At 34.9% G+C, this 27818-nt stretch overlaps 1 protein-coding gene across 2 annotated transcripts; it reads right to left on the bottom strand.

Moving 5' to 3' along the window:
* Nucleotides 1-588: 588 nt before the first annotated feature.
* NDUFS1 (NADH:ubiquinone oxidoreductase core subunit S1) lies at nucleotides 589-27778 on the bottom strand. 2 transcript variants are annotated; one of them, XM_010992054.3, is made up of 19 exons: nucleotides 27621-27778; nucleotides 24104-24168; nucleotides 23494-23585; nucleotides 21388-21495; nucleotides 20618-20694; nucleotides 19894-19975; nucleotides 19672-19802; nucleotides 18859-19044; nucleotides 16721-16855; nucleotides 15930-16044; nucleotides 15029-15174; nucleotides 14556-14684; nucleotides 10946-11075; nucleotides 8677-8837; nucleotides 5386-5540; nucleotides 3858-4033; nucleotides 3162-3296; nucleotides 2991-3063; nucleotides 589-1806 (listed from the first exon to the last, which is right to left on the bottom strand). In XM_010992054.3, exons 2-19 carry the CDS (start codon nucleotides 24162-24164, stop codon nucleotides 1715-1717), a joined length of 2184 nt encoding a protein of 727 aa, XP_010990356.1. In that variant the 5' UTR covers nucleotides 24165-24168; nucleotides 27621-27778; the 3' UTR covers nucleotides 589-1714. The 2 variants fall into 2 exon arrangements, with proteins under 2 accessions (XP_010990356.1, XP_010990357.1); XM_010992055.3 differs by lacking the exon at nucleotides 27621-27778 and adding an exon at nucleotides 27460-27609.
* Between the last annotated feature and the right edge of the window lie 40 nt (nucleotides 27779-27818).

Raw genomic sequence — 27818 nt, 5'->3', positions numbered from 1 at the left:
AACACATCTTACTGAGTACTACTTAGCCCAGACAAGGTTTTCTTTACAGAATTACAAGTTCAACACATGCTGCCTAGATGGCAGCCCTAGGATCCTGGACCATCTTAGTCATATATCACCTTTTCTCCATTTGAATGAGTTATTCCTTCACCAAGAATCTTATGAAGTCTATACACATTCAATGAAGAGTACTATGTAAAATACATACTAAAATTATATGCCCCCTTGAGGTCAGCAACAGTGCTAAGGGGTAAAGAAGGCAGAGAGGGATAAGACATTTGTATTAAATTCAAAGACTTTCAGCAAGAATTTTTACAATTTCAGGCAACTGAGAATTTTAAGCAAAGTACTTTAAGCAAAGTACACAACTACATGACATATCACTGAAGTGAATAAAATAACACGATTCTGAAAAAGCTGTTAGGTGACAAATTTTGTACAATTTTTAAAGACAAAGTACTGATGGCATACTATAGTCTAAAAAATCTTACCCTCTGTTATATCAGTAAAATTGTAATCTATAGTCAGGGCTAAGTCTTTAGTGAAAGCAGAAAGGAGTAAAAATTACAAAACAAAGGATTCTGAACATAGATTTGGAAAAACATTTAATATAGCATTAGATTATCTCCTAGATTAAGTGTAAAATTTTAATTTTTTTTTGACAATTGAAAATTATGAAAGCTGTTAGTTTTGTCTTCTATCCCTGGAATAATTTAGTTGCTTAATACTACAGATGGTATTAATATAATATATATGGAACATCGATGAGGACCTAAATTATATCTCTTGAGACCTCCCTCATTCCAAGGGTGCATATGTATGCAATCTATTATCCAAAAAAAAAAAAAATCACATAAATCACCACAACATTACAAACAGATTCAAGAGAAAACAGAAAAATGTGTTATCCATTAAGCTTCTCAATACTAATTCTTAGAAGTAACAACCTATGGAATCTGTATTAATGGGAGGAAATTATGTGCAGCAGTTAAGAACAAATAGGCTTTGAAGTCAGAAAATCAGGCGTGATTCTATGACTTTTTTTTTTGCCGTGGCTTTCAGCAATATCCCAATATCCACCCAATATCCCTGGGCTTCAGTTTCTTCATCTGTAAAATGAGATAACACTGCCTCAAAGGGATGTAACAAGGACAAAACAAGATAATGTATGTAAAACCAGAGTGCTTAGCACATTAAAAAACCTGAATAATCATTAGCTATCATTATTATGATTATTATTAATTAGAGTTGTCCAAGATACATGTCTGATGTATGGTTATATTATATATATTTTTTCTATTTACCCAGCTTGACAGAATACATAAATCTTTTCTTTAGCACTTAAAACAAAAAGCCCCTAATGGAAGCTATTCTTATTTCATCCATTTTACAAATGTAAGTCATCAATGAAGATAAATAAAAATTCACATTTTAAGGATTTTCTTTTTTTGTCACAAAGATTGTCAATGCCTTTACATGAAAGAGCATCTGTATAATGTTTATTAAGCTGTTTAACAAGGTTTACACACAATACATAAATGCTTTGAAATCTCAAGCTCTTTGATAATTGCAGTATCGTGTTCAAATAAAACATGGTAGAACCTTAAATATGACATCATTCAGATTATTTTTTAAAGAGATATACCTCTAAGAGAGCACTCCAACATAACTGTCCATTAACCAACTGTAGCAAAACTGGGTCCCAGTAGGTATTTCAGCATACGGATGGTTCCTCTACTGCCTGAGCACCCTCTGTGACAGCTTTGACACATTTGGCCATTGTCTGTGAGGCTCTGCTAATTGAATCTGGAAGATATCAAGAAAAAGTGCATTTTGAAAATACAACTTCAAAAAATGCACATAGTAAAACTTTCCTGTTGTCCACATTCAGGAACAACTGAAAAAAGACTGTAATACTCTATGTAACTATATGTAAATACTGCAAGATCAACCAATAAGTTCAGAAGATAAGCCCTTTATTAGCTAAATGCTTTTAGTAAGTACTCCTAGGAATGATTCAATAGTTTTATGCAGCCATAAAATTTGCCAATATGCAACCAGTAAAAATACAGAAAAGTATTAAAGATAGGGAAAAAATGTGCATATATACCATTATTGAAGAAAAGGGTTACAAAACAGTATACTAAAACCATGAACTGTACACTTCATAGGTGAATTTTATGGTATGTAAATTCCACTTCAATAAACCTGCTAAACTGCCCCCCACTAAGTAAACGAATAATCTCATTTTTAGTTTAAATAAGTTAATATATGCTTATATCCCTGGATGACTGACCAAAATGTTAAACATAAATGTAGTTATTTCTGGGAAGTGGGATCACAGTGACTCTCTTCCTGCCCTTGTGGGCTTAGGTATATATTCTATGAAGAACACAACTTTCGTAATATAACTAAAAAACCTATTAAACATAATCTTAGGTATAAACAAACTGTATTAAAAACTTAAAATATACTCCTATCTGCTTTTAGAACAGAAAATTATTTAAAATCATCTATTAACTACCTCATAACCTAGATGTTATATCAAGCGTTGTAAAACCTTCAGTTAACAAGTTTATTAGTCTGTATTCCTTAAGAACAGTCTTAACAATTTACATCAGAAGCACCATTTAACATGTTTCACATTTTAGTGTTTAAATTCTTCTATTGTAATTCTCAGAAAAACCTTCACAGTTGTCACTTAGAAAATTCTTTCTAAACTGCTACACAGAGATTTTTACATGTAACAGTAAAATTTTATATTTAAAATCTGTTCACTCTTCTTAGATTTTCAAACTCTACTTACATTTCAGAAAGATATTAAAGTAAAATCAGAAAATATGAAATTTTATTAGTTCTGATATTTGAAAATCTTCTAAGATTAAAAATATCGAATACTAGCACTAACAGTCTGGAATCATAATGCTAAATTAGACGACCTTATTCCTTCCCACCTTTCACATCTGGCAGTCATGTTGACAATTGCATACCTGTCATGTAGAAGTCTTTTATTGTTAGCTGAGGTGGAACAAGTGGATCAGCAAGAAGCTGCTGGTTCACTAGCTGCAAAAAAAGGTAAGAAAACAGTAACAGTATTGAAAACTAGTACTGTCACACCAGTGGATACATCATGATGAAAACTGCACATGCACAAGATTTACCTTGGAGAGCTCATTCGCTTGTTGGAAATAATTAGCTCCTTCAACATCATCATATCGAACAAGATTAGGAGAGACTTCTTCCAATCTGTTCCTTACTTGATCCAGAGTATCATATGGTAGAGTCATTCCTGCAATCTGTAACATAACAGGTTCCAAAAATTGGTATAAAGCATTAATACTTAGAAATTTTAAATAATGTATCACTGCAGCTACAGTAAAATAATGCAGTACTATGGAAAAATATATTGGTGTCCACTTGTATGACATTAAGCAAGTGGTTAAGTGGGGAACACTACTATCAACAATTCTTCTAATTAATAAATAGCTGTCACTACTTACTAATTTATTTTTTAAAAAACAGACTGATTATGAAATAAAGAAATGCTTTGCTAAAACTGAATGCCTGTGCTAACCTGCTACTAATCATATATACAGTTTACAGACAACTGTCCATTATTTTAAACCTCATAATGCTTCTTTTTACAGTAAAAAGAATTAAAAGAAGTCTCTTTAGGGAAAAAACAAGTCAAAAATAAAAACACTAACTTGAAATCCCCATTTTCTAAAGATGTGTTTTCTATAGAGATTATTCAAATCATATCTGAATCTCAGACCTGCACATTCCTTGACTTTGAAATCATTCTGACAAGCTGACATGTCACACACCCCATTAGCAGCATCACCAAGAACGAGTACCTCAGAAAGGGCTCTTATAATTTTCCAGTCTTCTCTTGCCAAGCCAGGAGGTGTCACTGCTACTTTAGTCTGCTGAGCTCGGCCCTCAGTGTTGACGTAAGTGGCAGACTTCTCTGTGTAAGCAGCGCCGGGGAGAATGACATCAGCTATAGGAGCTCCGACATCACCGTGATGTCCTGGGAAAAGACGGAAAACGGTAAATCACATTTGAGCACAAAGCTGATTAGGTATAATACATGAGCATAGTATACAACCTTTAAAGTCCCATTTTTACAATGACAAGTGTTTTAAAAATTAAAACACTATAGCACTGAAGTACTTGTAATAAAAATTACAGTCCACCTTGCCCTTGTTAAACTCCCTTCCCAAAGATAACTACTGTTAAAGCCTTTGGTATGTGTCTTCCCAGATTAATTTTTGCAAATACATAAATATATATAATATCATACATCACATATAATGGGCAACTAGGTATATTATTTCTTTTGATGATTACGAAGTGGAAATGCTCAGATGTATGTTAGTGAAATTTGGTAAAGTAAACTGAAATGGTAGAGAAACAAAAAGTGGAGAACAGGAATATGACAGTAATAATACTTAAAAGGGCATAAACAGGAGAGTACAGAAAATAGTATACTGAAAGAATACCTGCTCATTAAAAGTTTAACAAGCGTGTTGGAAGAAAAAAGAAACCTAAGTGAAAGAAAGCTATAGAACATACAAAGTTTGATCTCATTTGTACACACGTGTTCATATGAACAGAAATACGTACAAAACACACATACCTAAGCTATCACCAATGATTATCTCTGGATAGAACTAGCATAAGATTTCAGTTTATGCATTTTGGTCTAACCTTATACTAAAGATAAGAAATATTGTTACACAATGCTTTTTATGTCCCATGGCAATAAAAAGCCTATTATAAATTTATAGTGCTTATGTATAAAATAAAGTGCAAAGTTACATATTTTTCTCTGTAAAATATCCAGGAATACTCTGGACTCCATTTATTCCAAGGAAACTTGATTACATTTACAATGAATGAGAGTTTGAGAAAATGAGTTAAACACAAAAAGCCAAAGGAGTACTGTTAAATACAATTCATTAAATGTCCTATAACACAAGACTCATGATTTTTTGACTTTTACATTGTTTACATAAAAGTGCTTTCCCTTAATCATAATAACACTAAATATTCTTTGAAAAGCTGGATGTAATACTATATAATATTTCATAATTTATATTACTATTCTGGGGACATTTAGGTTTCCTCTAATTTTTTGTTATTAAATAACACCAGGTAATAATTCTTAATAGCAATATCAACTATGTAACTAATAAAACCAATTTTTAAATATAAAATTTAAAACATTTAAATATCTATAAAAAATTTAATAACCATTTAAAAAACTTGGGGGGTGTGTGGGAAACGGAAAATATTCAATCAACTAAATATACCGCAGTAGTTTTTAATATACACAATGTACTATTCTCTTTGGTTTTTAGTGTCACAAAAGGTACTAACCTTGATAAATAATGAAACAGTCCTTTGGCAAATCCTGTCGAGTGATACAACCTCCATCTGCTCCCAGAAGAAACAGTACTTTGGGAGGGTTCTTCCGAATTGCTTCCACCCCAGGTTTATAGCCAAGGTCCAAAGCAGCTACCTGGCTTGCGATTCTGTAAAACAATTATGGATTTTTAGTAACCTTGCTGTGTTCTCATTAGAAAAAAATTAAAGAGATTCCTGAAATGATACCTAGTCTCTTTTCTATTTAATGCTGTCAAAAATCTTCCCTCATCTTTCCTACCCATTTAAAATAGATGTCAAAACCAGAAACAGCAGTCTTTTACTGTTTTGAGAGTGGCAAACAAAGAAACAAGATGCTTAGGACACTGTCTCTTCATGAAATAATACTTACTGGAATAATTTTGTAAACTTTATGCCAACTGCAACTGTCTTAAATTGATTTTTATTCAATACAGTAAGACTTGATAAAGCCAAACACAGTCATTAGAAAAAATTAGATGATTCTGAAAACCAAAAGGGAAAAATTTAAATACCACTCATAAAACTAATTCACAGAACTCTAATTAGTATACTGATGTATGTCCTTATGGATATTTTTCAATGAAAATACATTACTATTATAAGCAGATAATAATCTTTTAAAAAAGAGGTCTCAAATAACTATCCTTTGAACACTTGGGAGTCTTTGGTCTACTCTGCTACCATTAACTTTCTTTATAGGAAAAGCAGTCATTGCGAGGGTCTACTGTTCATGAAGCTTTTACCTATTTGGTAAGAGAAGAGGGCAGGTCAAACAAATTCACACTAGATGCTGCTGCTCTGTCAAACTCTCTAATTGGACATCAAAAGAATAAAATCCTTTGAAAAAACTTAACAAAAGAGGTGCAAGATTTGTTGAAAGTTACAAAACAACTCCAAAGGAAATTAAATGCAATAACAAATGGACAGACATCTTACGTTCATGGATTGGAAGACTTAGTATTGTTAAAATGACAATAATCCCCAAATTGATCTATAGATTTAATGCAATCCCTATCAAAAATCACAGTTGAATCTTTTGTGGAAACTGACAAGCTAATCCTAAAATTCATATGGACTGTAAAGGACCCACCAGGATAACCAAACCTGTCTTAAAAAAGAACAAAGTTAGAGAAAGCACACTTCCCAAGTTCAATTTTAAAATTTAGCTCTCCCTATCGCTCCACCTACATAGTATTTTTTTCTTAATTTCCCTCATTCTAAGCCTTGCTGTCTCTTAAAGATGTGGGCAGAGACTCACACTAATTTATGACAGAGCCCACCTCACCTTGGAAAACAAACTGAGTGTAAGTCTAAGATTGTCTCGACGAGAATGATCAGTAGACAACACAAAAAACTACAGAACCAATTAAAAGAGTCTCTAAGAGTTAGAAAATATGCTTTACTCTGAAATAGACTTACTATAAGAAATAAAGAAAAGGTTTTAAAATATAAGTTTCAGGTCCTCAACAAGCATTAAAAGATATGTCTTAATAAACTACAGTGAATTTTTATAAAGAGGAAATCTTGTGGTAAGAATGAAATGAAAAAAAATTTAAAAACCCCAAAAAACAAGGTTAATCAATTAAAAATCACAATGGTGTCAGTGCTCACTGTAATGAAAACTCACAAATGATAGAATATAAGAAATTCTCCCTAAATACAGACAAAAAATGAGAAAAATTATGAGAGAAAAGATAAGAGATGAAAATTTAAAGGGCCAACTAATGTGTAACAAATAGACACTTTTGCACAAGAGCAAATAACAATGTAAAAGTAAACCAACTGGCTTTTTCTGAACTCGAAAGAAAAAGCAAATCAAAAATTTCATTTTGAAAATGGAGTTTTATATTTTGAGGCAAAGGTAAGGTCAAATGAATGTCACCAGTTATATTCTGGTAGAATTTTTTAACATAAAAAATGAGTGGGGGAGGGTATAGCTCGGTGGTAGAATACGTGCTTAGCATGCACAAGGTCCCGGGTTTAATCCCCAGTACCTCCACTTAAATAAATAACCACCTCACAAAAAAAATAAGGAATCCAAAGAGTGGGCAGGCAGACCAAAACACATACATATATAAAATCAGGTTATCATTAGAGACAAAACTCAAATCAGATGATATCCTCTCTAAAATAGTGAAAGAAAAGGGTGAAAAAAATACTAAGTATTAAAGGCAAAAAGTTTGTGATCTTTGTATCTAGCCAAGTGGTCATCTAAGAGAAGGAACCAGAAAGAAATTGTTAGACATTCAGGAATTTTTTTTTTTAAGTTATTAAACACCCATTCAGAAAAATAAACAAATGAAAAAAAACTCAAAAAACTACATTAATAAAGACATGGACTCACAAGTGAATTAAAAACAAGAAAATACCCAGTCTCCTTTCTATTCTAAAAATTGTGGCTAGAAAGGATCTAGAGGTGGCCAATATAAATAACCTTTTAAAAATGTTCACATGCTGATTTATAATGCCAAATTAAAACAAGAGGGGAAATGTAACACAGCAATTAATGTCTAAAAATGCATTCAAACACTTTTAAATGAAAAAAAGTCCCTATCATACTTAAAAGTGTTTAGTTTTAAGCCTTAAACAAATTTGAAGATTTGAAAAATCATACTTAGGGTAGAAAGAATTATGTAAAATGGGAAACTCATTCACTAATGTAAAATTGGTACAACCTTTCTAGAGCAAGTTGGAAATATGCATTAAAAACCTCAGAAATGTTTTTTAAAAAAAGCCTTAGAAGCGTTTATCCTGCGAAATACAAAACTATTCACAGTATGATTTCAACTATATAACTAAAAAAATATTTATACTCACACAAGAAAACTCCAGAAGAAAAGTTCACAAGAATAACAATAATTATCTACAGACGTGGACTACGGGTAATTTTTATTTTCATATAATTTCTTCTCTTTCCAAAAATAAAGCTGCATTATTAATATTGTCAGAGAAAAACTTCACTTCAGATGAATTCTCATGTTAGCTTACATTTTTATCCCTTAAAGTCAGAAGACTTGTTTCAATTTTTGATCCAAGGTATATTAATATGATAGATTTTCAAAATTTTCTCAGCATTTACTGCTATTTGAATAATTTTAATATTATTTATTATCTTGGGTTCTTCTCACACAAATAAAGCTTTCTATTTCACATCTGTTACTAAGATAATATTACTAAATAATAAGATCGTAAATCTAAATGTGATGGTGTAATAGGATCACATATACAGAAAATCACAGAATATAAAACAATTACTCAACATACCTATGAAGGATATTCATTACTTTCCAGTCACCAGTAACACCACTACTCATCCGAATCTTTTGGGCAATGTTGGAAACAGCTGCAAGAATTGCTGCTCCATCATTTCTTTGGAGTGCAGCACTGCCTAGGACTACCATTGGTTTTTTAGCTTCCTTTAGGATCTATTGAAGAAAAAAAAAAAAAAACAACTTCTGATTTAAAAAACATTAAAAATAAATTAAATCTAACCAAATTTGCATCTACAATACGTTGTCCCAAGTATTAGTTCTAACATGAATGTCTTGATTTGCTAGTCAACTTAAGGATATACAATAGACATGGTACTTGAGCAGGGTTTCTCCTATTACACACAGTATCATCTGAACATCTACACAGACATTCCTCAGTTTTTTTTCTGGGACCTAACTGTAGTCATTCTGACCAAAGGATGTTTGGCTCAGGTTTTCATTTCCAGAGCTTACTTTTTGAAAATCTATTTTATCTGGTACTTGTTTAGCCTTTTCACAGCACTAGCAAGATGTTTGAGTAAATCTGGTTGTATGTATGTCCTTCTCCTCTTTGTAGTATCTAGGTATAATTCTTATGCTGAGTCTTTGGTTGAAGCCAGCTATTTATTGAAGAATGACACAGAAGATGGCAGGACAGTGAGCTGTTATTAGTCTACAGCTTTACTTCTAATTTTTCCATCCTCCCCATATCTGCAGTTTCTTGCACTTGGGGTGTATTCCCTGTCTGTTTTAGGTATTCAGGTAGTCACTATGGTTCAAAGCAAAGCCCTTGAAGTTTTAGGTATTCTGCATTGTGATCTAGTGATCACTGTTTTCCCTATCTTCTCCTCCCTCCTTGGGACACAGAGAGTAGATGGAAGATAATATACATGTAATAAAGGAAAAAAGACAGATAAGATAGAAAAGGGGATTCAGTATTTGCACTGTTCAGAGTTCTTAACAAGGAGAACAGAACTCATTAGTAGAAAATACATGTAAATCTATTACATAAGAAAACTCTCCTGAAGAACGCTCATCACCTTCTGGGGCATGGGGACGTGAACTGGAGAGAGAAGAGGGATTCTTTTCAATAAAGTTTTAAAAAATACTTTTGATCATTATAATCACAATGATGGTACTCAAAACTGACAAACGAAGGAGATGGGTTTGGCTGCTTTGTCCCTGCACACTTGACTTTCTTCTTCCCTACACCTGAAGCTGTAAGTGGAGCAACCACCTTGGAAGCACGAGGAGAGGCTCACACACAAACCACAAACACACGTGAGTGAACAAGGGCACTGAGAATGGCAAAGCAGGAAGTCAGGCTCCTGCCTTGGTGACATCCTTGGACAACTGCCTACTATCAGAAATCACTGTTACATAAGAAAAAGAAACCCTTTAAGTTTTTTTTAAGCAATCACCAGCCCACCACCACACACACACACACACACAAATCCTAAAACAAAAAGCACCCTGAATTGTTAAGACTGAAAGATGCATCGTCCCATAAAAAAATAGTAGAGAACCACTATCATTAAGATATAGTCCAATGAAGTTACTAAATGTCAAGGATAAAGCAGCAAGTATTAAAAAAAAAAAGTATCTAGACAACAACAAAAAAGCAATAGGACAGGGCTGGGGAGAATATGGTTGACAACAGGCTTCTCCAGAGGAATAAAAGGCAGTTCAGAGGGAAAAAAAAATACAACCCTATAAAGCCCTGCCAAGGCTCTCTTCAGTAATAAAACAGACATTCTCAAGAAAGAAAGAACTCAAGGAAAATCCTTCTTGGGAAAAAAAAAAATAACCAAAAACTCTGAACTCCAGACAGCAATGAAATGAATGTAAATAAAGAACTCAGTAATAAAAAAGTCATGTAAAAGAACTGGTGAAATTTCTTTTAGGAATAATACTCCTTGCTGTAAAGAAAGATTTCACTGAAATTTGAAGTTCAATTCTTCCAGTTTCACTTCATTTTCTTTTCTGATTAACTTCAAGTAAAATTAAACTCTGATAAATAAAAATGTACAGCATGATTTCATTCTTGTTTACTTATCTATTCATCCATCTTGCCCTATATATGAATAGAGAGGTGACTATGAGGTTTCACCAATATTCGTTTGGAGGTGGTGGGATTTTCGATAATTTTTATTTTTCTTACATATTATTTCCTATATTGCTGGGTTTTTTTTTCCAACAGTAATCACATATTGTTCCTGTAAAAACAATAAAATTTAAAAACAACACTTGAAAATCAACAAGAGTAGATACATATTCAGCACCTGGCTGAATGGATGGCTACCCGAAGCAATGTCTTGAAGAATTTTGGGAGAATCTCCCAGATGGTCATATCTGTAAGTGAGATCCACCGGGCTGCCTATAAGGGCCACTTGTAAGTCATTGTGAAGCCAGCTGAAATAAAAACAACAGTTTTTAGAGCTAAATCACTAAGTTAGCATAGTTACCAGTCTTATCAATGCTAAGTGCTACATCTATTTAAATTACAAAATGTTAAAAAAGCACAAAAGCACTTCCAGAACATTCAACTTTAAAAGATATAATTTACTATGTACCTTTCAAAATAAAGTATTTTAAAAACACAGGCATACCTTGGAGATATTGTGGGTTCGGTCCCAGACCACCACCAACGAAGTGAGTATCACAATAAAGGAAGTCCCATGAAGTTTTTGGTTTCCCAGTGCATATGTAAGTTATGTGTACACTACACTGCAGTCTAATTAAATGTACAAAAGTATTACATAAAAAAAATTTATATATATATATACATATCTTCAATAAAAAATACTTTACTGCTAAAAAAATGCTAACCATAACCTGAATCTTGAGTGAGTTGAAATCTTTTTGCTGGTGGAGGGTCTTGCCTCGATGTTTATGGCTGTTGAATAATCAGGGTGGTGGCTGCTGAAGGCTGGGGTGGCTGCAGCAATGTCTTAAAATAAGACACTAATGAAGTCTGCTGAGTCAATTAACTCCTCCTTTCACGAACAAATCTCTAGCATGCAGTGATGTATGATGGCATGCTACCTACCATAGAAATTTTTTTCAAAATTGGAGTCAATCCTCTCAAATCCTGCCGCCGCTTTATCAACTAAATTAATGTAATATTCTAAATTCTCTATTGTCATTTCAACAATTTTTTACAGGATTCTGTAAAGATAGTAGACTCCATCTCAAAAAATCACTTTCTCTGCTTACCCATCAGAATGAACTCCTCACCCATTAAAGTGTTACCATTGAGATCGCAGCAATTCACTCACATCTTCAGGATCCACTTCTAATTCTAGTTCTCTTGCTATTTCCACATCTGCAGTAACTTCCTCCACTAAAATCTTGAGTCCCTCAAAGTCACCCATGAGGGTTGAAATCAACTTCTTTCAAATTCCTGTTAATGCTGATTATCTTAACCTCTTCCCAGAATCATGAATTTGCTTAATGGCATCTAGAATGGTGAATTCTTTCCAGAAGGTTTTCAATTTACTTTGCCCAGATCCATTAGTGGAATCACTATGGCAGCTATAGCCTTAAGAAATATATTTCTTAAATAGTAAGTCTTAAAAACCAAAATTGCTCCTTAATCTATGAGCTGCAGAACTGCTGTTGTGTTACCAGGCACAAAACAACATTAATCTCATTGTACATCTCCATCAGATGTCTTGAGTGATCAGGTCCAATTGTCAATTAGCAGTAATACTCTGAAAGGAATCTTTTTTTCTGAACAAATGTGCAGTCACCCAAGCTTTGCTGTTCCATTTATTGAGCAGAGTTAGAGTAGATTTAGTATAATTCTTAAGGGCCCTAGGATTTTCAGAATGGCAAGCTGAACAGTGGCTTCAACTTAAAAGTCACCAGGTGTATTAGCTCCTAACAGCCTGTCCTTTGAAACTCTGAAGCCAGGCACTGACATCTCTCTAGCTATGAAAGTCCTAGATAGCGTCTTTTTCCAATATAAGGCTGTTTTATTTACATTGAAAATCTGTTGTTTAGCGTAGCCACCCTCATTATCTGAGCTAGATCTTCTGGATAACTTGCTGCAGCTTCTACATCAGCACTTGCTGCTTCATCTTGTGCTCTTATGTTATGAAGACAGCTTCTTTCCTTAAACCTCATGACCAACTTCTGCTAGCTTCAAACTTTTCTTCTGCAGCTTCCTCACCTTCCTCAGCCTTCAGAAGTAAAGAGTTAGGGCCTTGCTCTGGATTAGGCTTTAGCTTAAGGGAATGTTTTGGCCAGTCTGATCTTCTATCCAGACCACTAAAACTTTCTCTGTATCAGCAATAAGGCTGTTCTGCTCTTACCATTCATGTGCTCAATGGAATAGCACTTTTAAGTTCCTTCAAGAACTTTTCCTTTGCACTCACAACTCGGCTAACCATTTGGCACTAGAGGCCTAGCTTTTGGCCTATCTCAAACACTTGAACATTTAGAAGCCATCGTAGGTCATTAATTGGACTACTTTCAGTATTTCTTTGTCTCAGGGAATAGGGAGACCCAAGAAGAGGAAGAGAGATGGGGAACAACCAGTTGGCAAAGCAGCTAGAATACACCAACATTTATTAATTAAATTCACCATCTTATGTGGGTATGGTTTGTGGTGTCCCCAAATAATTACAATAATAATATCAAAGATCACTGGTCACAGATCACCACGACAAATATAATAATAAACAAGTTTACAATACTGTGAGAATGACCAAAATATGACACAGAGACAAAAAGTAGACAAATACTGTTGGAAAATGGTGATGATAGACTTACTCAACGCAGGGCTACCATAAACTTTAAATTTGAAAAAAGCAGTATCTGCAAAGTACGATAAAGCAAAGCACAACAAAATGAGGTAAGCCTGTACAATGAATTCATTTGCTGTGTAAGAATCCTAACTCTAAGCTAGCTATAAACAAAGACATTAATTTTAGAATAAATGATCTATAGTCTTTATTTTGCCATATTTACATAGCAAAGTCAATTATTTCACTATCCATTTGGCCATTTAAATAAAGTTCATAAAAATAGACCGCATCATTCATATCTATTCTCTTTGGTAGGGAAGTATGGATCCAGGGCCTCCAAAAATAGTTATAAATGCAGTGATCATATATTCTTGGTTTGTCTGAGACAGTGGTGGGTTTTACCTGTTACCCTAGAGTAATTAACAACTCCTCCTTTTACTCTCAACAGTATCCTATTTTAGACAATAAATACTATGGTTGACCTATTCATAAGTATCTAGGATATAAAAAGATGGAGAGGCATTCTACAAAATAACTGGCCCTATACTTTTCAAAAAAATGTCAAAAAATGAGACTGAATAGTCATGACACTAACAGCAATGTGTAACTCCAGACTGGATCCTCAGCAGGAAAAAATTATAAAAGAGAGACAGAAAAATCAGAATATAAACTATGAACTAGATAGTAACATTGTATCAATACTAAATTCTTGATTAAGTAGAGAATTATATTCTTAAACAGAGAATGTGTCTTAAGAAAATTCTTAGGAAATTCACACAGAAGTATTTAGTGTGGGAGAAAAAGGACATCATACCTACAAACCTACTTTCAAAAGATTATATTCACACATGGAGAAAAAAAATAGAATATTAAAATTGGTTCACTTGGGTGAACATTATACAATAAATGGGTATACAAAGATCATTTTAAGTACCTTAAATTACTTCAAACTAAAAAGATAAAATAAAAAGATCAGCAGGGGGAGGAGGAGGGAACGGACCTGTTAGAAATTGGCCTCCAGTTATCTTTTGGAGTTTCACTCCCACTAACACTATTATGAAATCAGCTAAAATGGTCACTTTTCATATATGAAACAAACTATTATATAAATGTTTTTAAAACCCTGAATATTATTACTAACCTTTTTCGAATTCTAGCATTAAATAGTGGTGCCTCAAAACGTGGATTTGTACCAACCAAAAGGACAACATCTGCCTCTTCCACACCAGCAATTGTAGTATTAAGAAGGTAATTGGAACGCAGATCCGTTCTACAAACACAAAATACAAAATGCAATTTTACTTTAAAACTAATGCACACCGACAATCTATGAAATATTCTTATGTCATCAAACCCATGGCACTCCAGACAAAAAAGTTTTATGAAGTATCCTTAACTTACATCGAAGGTTCAGATACTTATTAATAATTGAATTCTGTAACAGCTCCTGGTTTGACTTTGTTCTATATGTGAAAATAAAGTAGCAGGAATGTTGGAGTATCCCAGTTATCACATATAAATCATAGATGCTATAGATGTGTTGGTTTAAACACAACTTGTAACAGGGGGGAAATAAAAGAAAGAAAGCCTAGATTCTAGCTTCAAATTTCTCACCCAGCTCCTGCAGTGGGGAAGACCTCTTCAGTGCACAGGGTGTCAGAGTCCACTCTATTAAGTAAATCTTTGAGAGCTACCAGGGCTTCAGCATCCACCAAGCCACCTGCAACTGCTGCCACATCACTGCCTTGAAAACTCTGCAACTAAAAATGGATGAAAAGGGTATCATCAAGAAACCTTCACTGAGCAAAAGACCACAATGAATTGTTCAGAAAACAAAACAGTAATGCAGTCATTTTCAAGTTCAAAAAAAGCAACAAACATCTGACTAAAAAGTTTTGCACCATTAATCTAAAAGTGAAAAGCAGAAGTGTATGTGGGGCCAAGGCTAATAACATCAGCTTGGAATAAAGCTGTTTGTTTTAAATTGGGAACAAAGGGGCCTCAAAATGATGTCTGAAGGATGAAAACTGTGGAGCTATAATTAAATACAACTTCTTCTGAAGTATCTGTCATTCCTTTAAACCCTTTATGGATATTGTTTTTCTATGACCAGAAAGCCATTCCCCTCATTTCTGCTCTGGTAAGCCTGTATTCATGCTTAGCCTTTGTCTAAGGAGTCACCTTACCTAGATAACATGCTAGCCCTGGTTAGGCATCCCTCCAGTGTGCTCTCGCATGTATCATTTGCTGCACAACCATCAAAATAGCATATAATAACTGCCTAATTATGCATCTATTCCTACTACAAGATTGTGGGAGGCCGGAACCATGTACTAGAGGTCTTTATATCCCTACATCTAGCATGACATCTGGCATACAGTTCTCCATAAATGTTGGTTAAATGGAAGGTAATCTTGGCAAGAGGAAAGAAGTGAAGACAAACACATCCCCTCTTCATTACAAAGATGTCCCTTGGAAATCACAAATATATTTATTCTATATTTCAATCTTTTACCATTCCAGCTACACGAGAGAGCGCATCCTCCCAGGTGGTATACGTTAAAAGCCCCTTTTCATTTCTGACCATTGGCTCGGTAAGTCTTTGACGTTTTAGCCCATCATAGGCAAATCTAGATAACAGAAATTACATCATTTGTGAATGCTGCTGAAGAGGCAACCATAACTTTCAACTTTAAAATCTAAAAGAAATGTTATTTAAATACAGGATTGGTTCAAGTGTTAATTAGAATAATAAATACTTGGACACAAATAATTATTCCAGGTTTTTTGGGGAGTTTAACTAATAAATATTTTATGAGTATCACCTAAAACTATAATACCACCTATAAAGTTTGAGTTCTTATAATTTTCAGTTAATTGAATAATCTTAAAATTGTTGTAACACACAAAAAAATTGGTAGCTAAGAAAGCCAAACCATTTTTATTTATAAAACTTGAGCATCTCTAGATATTTCATCAAAATTATGTTGTGCCAACTGTGACTTATATTTAGCTTCTGTTCTCCAATGAGACAGAGACAAACTGAAATAGATTAAGTACCTTAATTTATTTCAACTTCTCCATCTGGGAGGAAAAAAGGTACTTCTCAAAATTACTATGAAAGCCAGTGATACACACAGGGCTATTAATGTCAATTTTGTCCAATTCTCTATATAAACAGTACAGATATCAATAGTCTATATTCATTAACTTGCAAATATAAAATATAGCTCTTTAAAATAAAGATAATTATAAAAGTTTCTTTAAGTCAATTGCAAAAGTTAAAGGAAACAATATGGCATGTACCTGGTTTTATCAGAGATCCATTCTTCATTGATGTCCTCGTGCATCCTTGGCAAAATCCTCATCACCTCTCCAGTTCTTGTGCTGACCACAATATTACTTCCAACTGCATCCATCACATCAATGGATTCTGTCTTTCTAAGAAAATAAAACACATATATTTACTATATTGCTTTTGAGAATAAGGAAAAAATTTGTTACCAGTTTACCAAAACCAACAAATTCTGCAATTACTTTCCTTTCTGAATTTCTAAAAATAATGGAACTTAGAGGAATTGTGATTTATACTCTCATATCTGAATAGATCATAATGCAAAAATAAAATCTTTAAAACTATTATCTAATACAGAAGCCAACTGGAAGGGCACCAAATAGCCAAATCTGGGATAATCTGAGTATCAAAATAAATAATAAGAGGGGTAGGATTTCTGCATATGGCTAGTTAAGGAGCTTGACAAATCCTCCCCACCAAAAGCAAAAATAAAGCTAGGCAAAACTGACAAAAGTAACCAACTCAGTTCTTTGGAGAGCTACCAAAAGTATATATACAACATCACAAGAAGCTTTTATGTGTGGAAAAACTGCTAAACTTCGAGTAAGAACAGAGGAAATCAGTGCTGTTCTGGCTTGAGACTATTCTTATCCCCTTTCACACCACCTTGAACTGGAGGTTCTGCCAGGATGGGGCAAGCTCTGATGATAGGAGTGTCTTTACTGCAGACAAAGAGTCACTCAATTTGGAGAAATGGGGAAAGTTGTCTGTGAAAGTGATATCCTGGAGGTCACTGAGCTGAGGAAAGCCAAGGGTCTACTGGTTTGAGGCTGCAGTCAGGGCAAGCATTCCTAGGGGAGGCTGCACATAATACCAACTGAGACTAGAGAGAGCCCACGCTGTTCACACACTCCTTAACAACACAGAGATGAAAAGGCCCATGCAAAGTACAAGCTGGGCAGACTTGAAAACAGCCTGAACTTTGAATATGCATTTCTATCCACATAGATTAACAGGCAGGGGATGGAAACTTTATTGGCTCAAGGATTCTGAGTATCTGACTACTAAGTGATACAGACACAGAAGCAACCCCTAAGAAGCCCTGCTTAAAAATAAAAACAAGAGTATTGAAATATATTTTAAAAACTAAGGAAAACCAAGTTTAAATATTAAAGGGAAATATGAAACCATGAATCAATAAGTAGAGATTCTCATAAGGATATGCAAATTATAAAAAAGAACCAAACAGAAATTCTGAAGTTGGAAAGTGTGACTAATAAAAAATTCACTACTGGGGCTGAATAGCAGATTTGAGATGGCAAATAAAAGAAGGAATAAACCTGACAACAGATCAACAGAATTTATCCAATTTGAAAAGCAAAGAGAAAAAATTAAGAAAAATGAATAGAATCTCAGACACCTGTGGCACAACACTTAAGTGTAGCAACACATGCATTATAGAAGCCTCAAGAGAGGAGAAAAAACTTTCTGCGTAAACATTTCAGTTATGTACTCTCTCCCCCCCTGCACTCAACCCCTGAAACCTTTTGTATACATAAATACATGGTTTAAAGTCTTCAATTTTAAGATACTCCCATATACTCTGATAGAAGTTTAAAATTGGAGGGCAATTTGATGTGATACGTTTCTAGAACCTTAAAAATATTCAAATTTATTGTGACTATTACATTTCTTGGTTTAATCAGAAGAATCAGAGATATCTAAGAAAATGTATAAATAATCATGTTTACCATAGATTTGTAATTATAAAAAAAATAAACTAAATGTCTATTAATAGAAACTGATTAAATAAAGTATGGTATGTATACATGGTTAAAAATTTAAAATACAATGAGAGGAAACTATAAATTTTTAAAAATCAGGACAATCTTACTCCGTGGAAGTACAAGTGAATAAAACAATTTTGTGGTTAAGTACTTTGGAGTTAATTTCCAAGAAAACCACAGTAATTTGAACAGGTTCATCCTATCCTTCAACCTAACAACTTATCTTCCATTAAAAGGGTTTTACTTACAGCAATCAAAAACTTAGCACACCAAAACAATCAGAACTCAGGAGGAAAATGAACCTTAATTTTTTTTTGAATAGTAGTGAAATAAAGGACAAAAAATACAACAATGATGAATACCTTGTTTCCCAAGGCCGGGCGGTAAAGGCATAGGGCTTAGAGGTCAGGGCACCTACAGGGCATATGTCAATGATATTTCCAGAAAGTTCAGACATGAACATCTTTTCAATGTATGTGCCAACCTGCATATCATTTCCTCTGCCTGTTGTTCCCAAATCATCTACTCCTGCAATCTCACTTGCAAATCTGCAAGATAAAAATGTACCATCAAATGGCCAATCCCAGCAAAATGACCTCCTTTCCTATCATTACCACCAAGAGATAATGATTTTCAAAACACTTAAAAGATACAAATATATTTTCAATGGTGAACATAGTCCCTGAATAAAAAAATAATTCAATAAATGTTTGCATTTAATTTGAAGTATAATACACATACGGAAAACTGCACAAATCATGAGTATAGCTCAGCAAGTTACCACAGTTAATGCTTGTACATTTTGATTTTTAAATCCAACTAAAGTTGATATTAAGCAAAAGTGGAAACTTATTCATTTTATTGGCTTATGCAAGAAACAACTGAAAACAACATTCCTCTTCTCCCACCAATAAAAGCTGCCATCTGGGGAGAGGGTGTAGCTCAAGTGGTAAAGCACATGCTTAGCATGCATGAGATCCTGAGTTCAATCCCCACTACCTCCTCTAAAAAAAATTAATAAGTAAATGAATAAACCTAATTACCTCCCCCCTCAAAAATAAAAATAAAAAAAATAGAAGTTGCCCTCCTTTCCAGTGTCGTTATTCCACCAAATTTTGTGACTATTAAATAAGTATACGTATGACATTCCAGAAGAGACAAGGAAAAAAAATTACCTGATGCAGCGAGTACACTGTATACATCTAGTCATAATGGTTTTTACCAATGGCCCAATGTTCTTGTCCTCCACAGCACGTTTCCCCTCTAAAAATCGGCTCCTATCACTTCCAAACATCATGGACTGATCCTTAAGTAGATTATGAAAGCATTAATCTAATTTTGCTATCAAAATTAGAACTTGAGACAACCAAGAAGATTTACAAACTTAGACTACATACCTGCAAATCACATTCACCTCCTTGGTCACAAATAGGACAGTCCAATGGGTGATTTGCTAATAAGAACTCCATCACACCTTCTCTGTATGGAAAATTATAATATATAAAATGATGTCAATCGCTGGCATTCAAAATGGTTTACATATAAGTTATTTAAATAACCATCACAGATGTATGCTCTCAAATAGTATTTACTTTACATTTATTATCAGAAATGCCAATGTAACTATCATTAGCATTAAATACGTAATCTAAAAAATGTTTATAGGAGTCTAGAATAAAGTATCATTAGAGAATCTAAAAAATTATGACTTTTAACAATACAGAGTTACCAAAAGTTGCTGAATGGTCCTCAGAAAACATTCACATTAATTTAAAACAAAAACACAAATGCAAAGCAAAAACAAGCCCAACCACAGCCAGTATAGTACAGTACAATATCACTGCAATAAACTCAGTTCAATAAGCCCCAGACTCACTGTTCATCACAAATTGAGCAAGGTTTTAAACATGGAATTTTAACGCTGATACCAATCTAGGCTCAAAGCCACAAACACCTGACTTTACCTCCTTTACTGTGTACTCACTTCCACTGCTCCTAGAAGCCAAACATCCAAACTTGTTCAGTTTTGATACCAAATTTCTCATCTATGGGAGGGTCTACTTCCTGAAATGTGCCATTTCTGCTCTTAGAAGTCATTATGCTGAGTTAACAATAAAGTACCTGGCTTTCTTAGATTTCTCTGAGTTTGTCAGGATATTCCAACCTTTCATTACTGGCATGGCACAAGCAGCTACAACCTGGAATTTCAATGCAAAAATCTGTATTTGTATTTATTTGTAATTAAGTAATCCAAAATATAAAAACATTATACATTTGAAAACAAGGAAAGAACAGAGTATTTCTGAAGACTGAACTTCTTAGTTTTCATATTTATAATATGATAATCTGGCATTTTACATTTCTCTTAGAAACAAATAAGATATCCTCTTAATTTTATTCTAATAATCAATGCAATTTTTTCCTAAGAGACTCTGAAACAGAACATCAAATAACCGTGTTTTGATTAGCAGGCACTATTGAATTAGAACTGCAAGAGCCAAAACAATAAAACTGAATGTGAACCTCTTCACTGCAACCCTATTGTCTAGTGAAAATGGCACAGCATAATCACTTCTAATGTGCTGCCTGGCAACTCCACATCCTAGTTGTGTGTTATATAGTCATGTGGAAATACTGACCACTCCAAGAAGCCCCCTTTAATTTCTAAGTGTTACAATTATATGGCACTTGCAGCATTTACAAAGCACTTTCACTGATGTGTTTCCAGTTTTGAAATGAGAGAATCAATCACACAAAGAATTAATTTACAGATAGAAGTAAACAGGACTAGATTCTCCACTACCACAAAATTGATTCTAAATAAAGTTTGCTGCAAGATTTAAAGTTTTCTACCTTCTACAGCATGGTGTGGAATTTTAGATATCAAGTACCTTAGGCGCTTTCTCAATTTCAACAAGGCACATCCTGCAGTTTCCGGCAACTGACAACCTTTCATGATAACAGAATCGAGGGATCTGCATGCCAACCTTCTCACAAGCCTAGAAGACAAAGTTAAAAATTTTTGCTATAGAATAACCTGAACTTATCCTTGTCTAAACACAGGAAGAAGGAAACACAAACAAAGAATCCAACATGAGGCCATCTCCTGCCTATCTATAAATATCGGTATCTTCATTCTTACTTCATCCCCAAAGAGATTTCCCTCCTGTTCTTTGCTCTTGATTCCAAACCCCGTCCACTCTGAAGCTACCTCTCTAAAGATCCTCACTAAGCCTACACCTTGTGTGGAAGACACTGGATAAAGACTGTGCTGAAGGCTTAACTCCCCATTTCTACTCTGAACTACTGTCCACAAAGACTTCCCCTTCAAACTATATCCCAGTGGTTTCATACCTGGACTTTCTCCTTGACTAGCTCTCTTTCTTTGAATTAGATTGCATTTCATACCATCTGGCTGGCTATGATCTGGTTCTATCTTTGGCTCCATACATCCCACCCAGGTCTCTCACTCCCACTGCTGACTGAAGCTCTTTTCCCAGTTCCCATTTGCCTAGTGAGGGAGATTAGTTCTGCTCTACCAATTATTCTTGCTTCTTCTCTGAGCCTATACATGTATTTAAATTTCCTGTAGAATTAGTTCTTCCATCCTGAGCCTTCATTCTAAAGCTCTGCCATCAATTTTCAATATTTTAACTACTTAGCAAAAATGTATCGAGTCTTTCTATGCGCTAGATGCAGTGGGCCAACTGTCCCAGCCCTCACACTAGCTCACATTACATATGATGATTACACTCAAACCTTCATCTGCAGCCCTGACAGTCCTCCACTTCTCCAAGCTTTAAATAGGTATTTGCATGAGTAAGCTCCATAGACAGTTAAAAATTTCTACTATACATCCCCAAATAAGCTACCACCACCAGGAATCACAAAAACTCCTCTGCTCTTCATCATTAAGGCCTGTCTATATCTCATTCTCCCTTGAATATACCCTCTTGTTTTCATTCCCACTGCCACCATTTTAGGCCTTTTTATTTCCTACTCCGCTATTGCAAGATACACTCTTTGTCTCTCACTCTAATCTTACTATCCTCCAAACCATCATCCTCTACAGTCACTGTCATCCTGCTTAATAGCCATGAAAACTCCTGATGGGTCAAACTACAAGCTCTTTAACATTATATGTATCTTCTTTCATGACTCAACCTCTACCAGAATAACCCAATTACCTATTATCTCCCTTTCTACATATACCTTATGTTCCATCAATACCAAATTACTTGAAGCTTCCTTGTCCACATATAAACACCTACCTATCCTTTCAAATCGCCTCAGGGATTACCTGAAATGTTTCTGACATCTCTTTCTATCACCTCCTATACATGCCAAAATATTCTCCAGTGGACCTTGAATATATTTTTGTTATATGATACTTTTATTGTTTACATGTCTACACCTGGCAGATAGTCTAGAAATTACTCCTAAAATGAATAAAGAGCATTTAGTGCTATAGTAATTTACAGATGAAATGAAGTATTACTTCCATGACCAATTTTGTCAGTTCTGGGGGAATTTGGAGAAAGTAAATATTTAGAGCACGAATTTGAGAACCATTTACCTGCTTTGTAGGACACATTCTTAGAAATATTACTAAAAATAGAAAGGTTATGTAAAAGTGAAAAGCATCAAAAGGCTCACAACAAACAAAGGTTACCTCTTCCTCGAACTTACCTATGTTAACTAATAATATTTAGGTAAAGTAAAATTTTTAAATAGGTATTTATTTGTAAGGCAGAAGTAAAACAAAAGAACTGCCACACTTCACTAAGAAAGTCAGAAACGGATAAATGACAGCTTATTCTGAAATGCCAATATTTCAAATCAAACTTATTTTCATATAATTTTACTATCTGTAGTTCTTTAATGAACATTTGTCAAGAAATCTTGAAAATTTTAGAAGTAAATAAACAGTATAAAGAAAATAAACTTTTTAAAAATTAGAACATACACAAAAATAAAGAATAAAAATGCACGCCTACTTGGAGGACGGTAGTTCCTGGTTCCACCATGACAGACTGACCATCAACAAATACTTCAATCAAGTTGCTTGCTGCTGTGGCAGTTGTTCGAGCTGAACATCAAAAATATTGAGGTGAAAAAAATTAACAGAATTCAATTTATTATAGCAGAGGACAATGGATTAACTCACTCTAACCTATACCTTTAAATTTTTCTTCATTATATACTATTCCCCTCTTTTTCACTAGATGCAAACTTTAAAAATACTGAATTGGAAGAAAGCTTTTCTAATCTTGAATACCAAATATGTTTGTCTACTTTTAACAGCAGTTTAGATTGAAACTTTTAATATCACTGAAAATACGTTCACGGGAAGACCACTTCTCAAAAGCAGAATGACTGCTTTTCCCATTTTGGCACTGATGGACAGTTCCTACTATTTTCTATTCCACGATAATTTCTATAAACGGTTTAAAGTTATATTTTGAAAATGACTATTCAACTTGGGCCACTGTTTCTATTTTTACTTAAATTACGAGTTTAGGGTCTTTCAAGAAACATACCACAGACCTAAGAATTTACAAAGATACAAAGTCCAGTGCCCATAAATGCAAATAAAAAAATACTCACCACATCCTTTAGGAGACTTAGAAAGGCCTATTAAGGTCCTTGTTACAGGTATCCTTAACATATTGCTAAGAATAAAACAAAGAAAAGCTGTATTATTATAGGAAAAAAATCCTAATTACAAACTTTTCGGTAATATTTTATGATTTTAAGGCACTTTATTTACATTATTTCACTGAACATTTACAAGTCCTGCTATTTTTCTTCAAATTCTAGAGATATGAATACTCCCTCTCAGAGAAATTTGTACATTGTCAAGAATCTAAGGAGCAGCTAGTATATAAATTTGAGCCTTATGATTCTTTAAAAGGGCAGTTTTGTTTTCGTTTTTAACTATAAACAAATGATCTAACTTAAAACACTACTATATAGTAAAATTGATTTCAAGAATAACAGCGAGCTTGTGATTAAAAGCTACGTAAAATAAAGCTTTCCTTTCTGCCTTCATTTCCTGCTAATACATATTCTAACATTCCATGTTCTGAGCAGTTTTCTACTAGATGTTCCTGAGATATCCTCAGCCGGGCTCACAAGCCCAAGCCTTAAAGTGTCTGGAATACCATTTTCTTTGCCAAGTAGTACATCTGCGATTATTTATGTGCCTGCTCCACTCACCCTCTGTATTATGAACTTCTTGAATCTTTCTCTCCTCAGTACCTATCCCAAGGCTGGTACACAGTAAGCTCTAAAACAGGGTTCTCAACAAGAGACAAATTTGCTTCCAGAGGACATTTAGCAATAACTGGACAAACTATTCGTTGCCATGACAGGGCAAAGCTAATGGCATCTAGTGGGTAGAGGCCAGGGTGCTACTGAACATTCTCAACGCTCAGGATAGTACCCCATAAAAAAGAATTATCTGAAGTGTCAACAGTGCTGAAGCTGAGAGAAAATCATCAAAATAAATGGAAGTGGATTATATAAATAACAGCAATTAAAGTTTTACGTAAGCAAACAGAGAGAAAAGTTATCCTATCTTTTAGTTTTTGGTCCATTCGCTTCATCACATGGGCTAAGCACTGAACATTCTGTCTACCCACTTGATTATACGGGCTAAGCATCTGGTTATTCATTTGGAACTCTTAAAATGCAAATTATGTGATCAAAATGTATCACATAAAGAATTTCAAAGGTTAAAGGAGTGAAAAATAGTATATCTACCTAAGTTTTAAGCATAAAGTTTCGCATACCTATTATGAATGATGTATAACAGGAAATTCCATTAATTCAGACCTCAATAACTCAAAATTCATTAGTTCAGAATTTGGGATATTGAATTTGCAGACATCTGTTGCCTACTAGTGAAAGACTTTTTGGTAAATCAAGAGTTTCTGTTTCTTTATCTATAGAAGAAAACAATATCTCCCAGGCTATGTGGTATTAGTAAGCGCTCAATTAATGCCAGTTAAAGCTGAATTCAATTTAGGCAGTACTAGCCACTGGCCACTGAAAATCAGTTTTAAAGTACTCCTCCTTTGTGGCCCTTCTCTTCAGTATCAGGACACACTGTGCATATACCTTTATTATTCCACCTACTAAACTGTAGGTTAGTAATCAATTTCAGCACCTACTAAACTATAAGCTCCCTGATAAGGAATGGTACACTTTTGTCATTTCCCTTTTCTGAAGACCTAGCACAGTGCCCTTGAAAATATAATCATTAAATAGTTAACCCTTAAACACTACGGGTTTGAACTGTGCAGATCCCTTTATAGATGAGTTTTTTTCAGTAAATACTACAGTATTAAAAGATCTGAGATCAGTTGAATCCTCAGATGCAGAACCGTGGATACAGAGGGCCAACTATAAATTATATGCAGATTTTTGACTGCACGAGGGTGGGCGCTCGTAATCCCCTCGTTGTTCAAGGGTCAACTGTAGTTTCACCACCAAGTTCCAGAATGAGAAGCAACTGTCCTATTAAAATCTACTGAAATAAAGGTAAAGTTGAATTTGCCGAATTACAGTAATGACAGATTCAAAATCAACAACCAGTATTTCATACAACAGTGTAAAATCTTTAATATTATTTTGTTTCCAATATAATATGAAAGTGGCGTCCACTTTAGCTGGGAAGTCCACCAGGACTAGGCTGTCTGTTGAAAACCCAACATCAAATGGAAGACTGCATAGCCTCAACATAAGAAATACAGATTTGCAAAACTCTTAAATGCACTTTACACTTACTTAGCTACCACGTACGAACAAAAATAATCATCTCTAGGATTAATCCTAATTACGATTAATCATGTCTGAAACTAGACTAGACACTTTGTTCAGAGACAATACTATTCCACATTCTGCACCATGTATGCTGTTATCTATCCACTTCTCTCCCTCCAAGGTACTATTTCTATTCCAAGCCACTCTCATCTCTTGCTTGGACTATTATAATAGCCCCCAACAGGTCTCCTGGCTTCCACAGGGCTGCCACAGCTACCATCTTCACACAGGCTGTAGCCTCAGGCTGAAATGCTCTTCCCTCAGATCTTTTTGGCTCCTCCTCATCCTCCAAATTTTGGCTTAAATGACATTCGTCAGGGAGACTCTCTTTTACCAGCTTATCTAAAATGTCCCAACTACTCCTCAGCCATATCACTCATTTAATTCTTTGTGGTCTCATTTCTAGATTACAGTTGACGTTTAGTATTTGCTAAATAAATTCTATCTCCACCCTCTGGCCATAATTTAATTTCCACTTTTCTGTAATTAAAGAGTGCAAGTGCTCTGGCAACATTATAACACTCCATTTAAAGGTGTACACAGAATTCAGTAAGAAAAAACAACATTCCACAAAAAACGAACTTGGTGTCTATTTACCAGACATAGTTCAGGTTACATTTTCTATACCCTCATTTGGTTTTTGAGCAGAGTTGTGCCTGACCCATGATTTTACAATGCACTTTACCATTTTACTAGATCCCCCAAACTGTTAAACAATATAGCTTTGTTATTCGCAGTGCGACCTTGGACCAACTCTTAAAATGTCTTTTTCTTCACTTTCCCCACCAGTGAAAAGGATAAACAGTACTACTCAACGCAGTCCACAGACAAAATCAAAATACAAAACAAAACAAGAGAGGCATGGACGATTGCTGAGGCAACAGTGATCAAAGATGCACTGTAGCAGGTTTGTGTTAATTTGGGGGAAAATGCTCAGTGTTTAGGCCTAAGTCACTTGACATAGGCCCGCTCCCGGGGAACAAAACAGCCTCCTCTCCACAAAGGAGACTGTCCTGCGTTCCCCTGCAAAGAGGTCACCTACAAGGCTGCATTCCGGCCAGCGTTCCCCAAGGCTTCCAGACCCCTTCCTCCTCTTAGGTTCCATTAGACCAGAGACCTCGGCTAACAGTCCTCACCTGCCAGCTCTCGGGGGTTCCCAAGGAGGCGGGGTGGGACGCGGCGCCCCGTCAAGGACAAGAAGAAAATGAGTGGACTGAGCCAAAGGAAACAGTCTCGTCAAAAAACCAAATTGCAGGGGCCGAGGCACCTCAACCTTCTCACCCAAACACGACCTCACCCTTCCCCTGGAGCCGCCGAGGCTGGTCTGCAGAGCTGTCCACACCTCACCGACCCTTTACGGGCCGGGTCGCTTTTTCAATATGGAGGCCTCGGCTGTCTCCGTCCGCCGGGTCTGGAGAACGGGAAGCCAGGAGGGACTAGAAACCCCAGTTCGACAATTTCCCGCTTAGCTTGTGTTCGGCAACTTCCGTCGGCT

Source organism: Camelus dromedarius, chromosome 4 (genome assembly GCF_036321535.1).
Source record: "Camelus dromedarius isolate mCamDro1 chromosome 4, mCamDro1.pat, whole genome shotgun sequence".
Taxonomy (NCBI): Eukaryota; Metazoa; Chordata; class Mammalia; order Artiodactyla; family Camelidae; genus Camelus; species Camelus dromedarius.
This window is presented reverse-complemented; position numbering and strand designations above follow the sequence as displayed.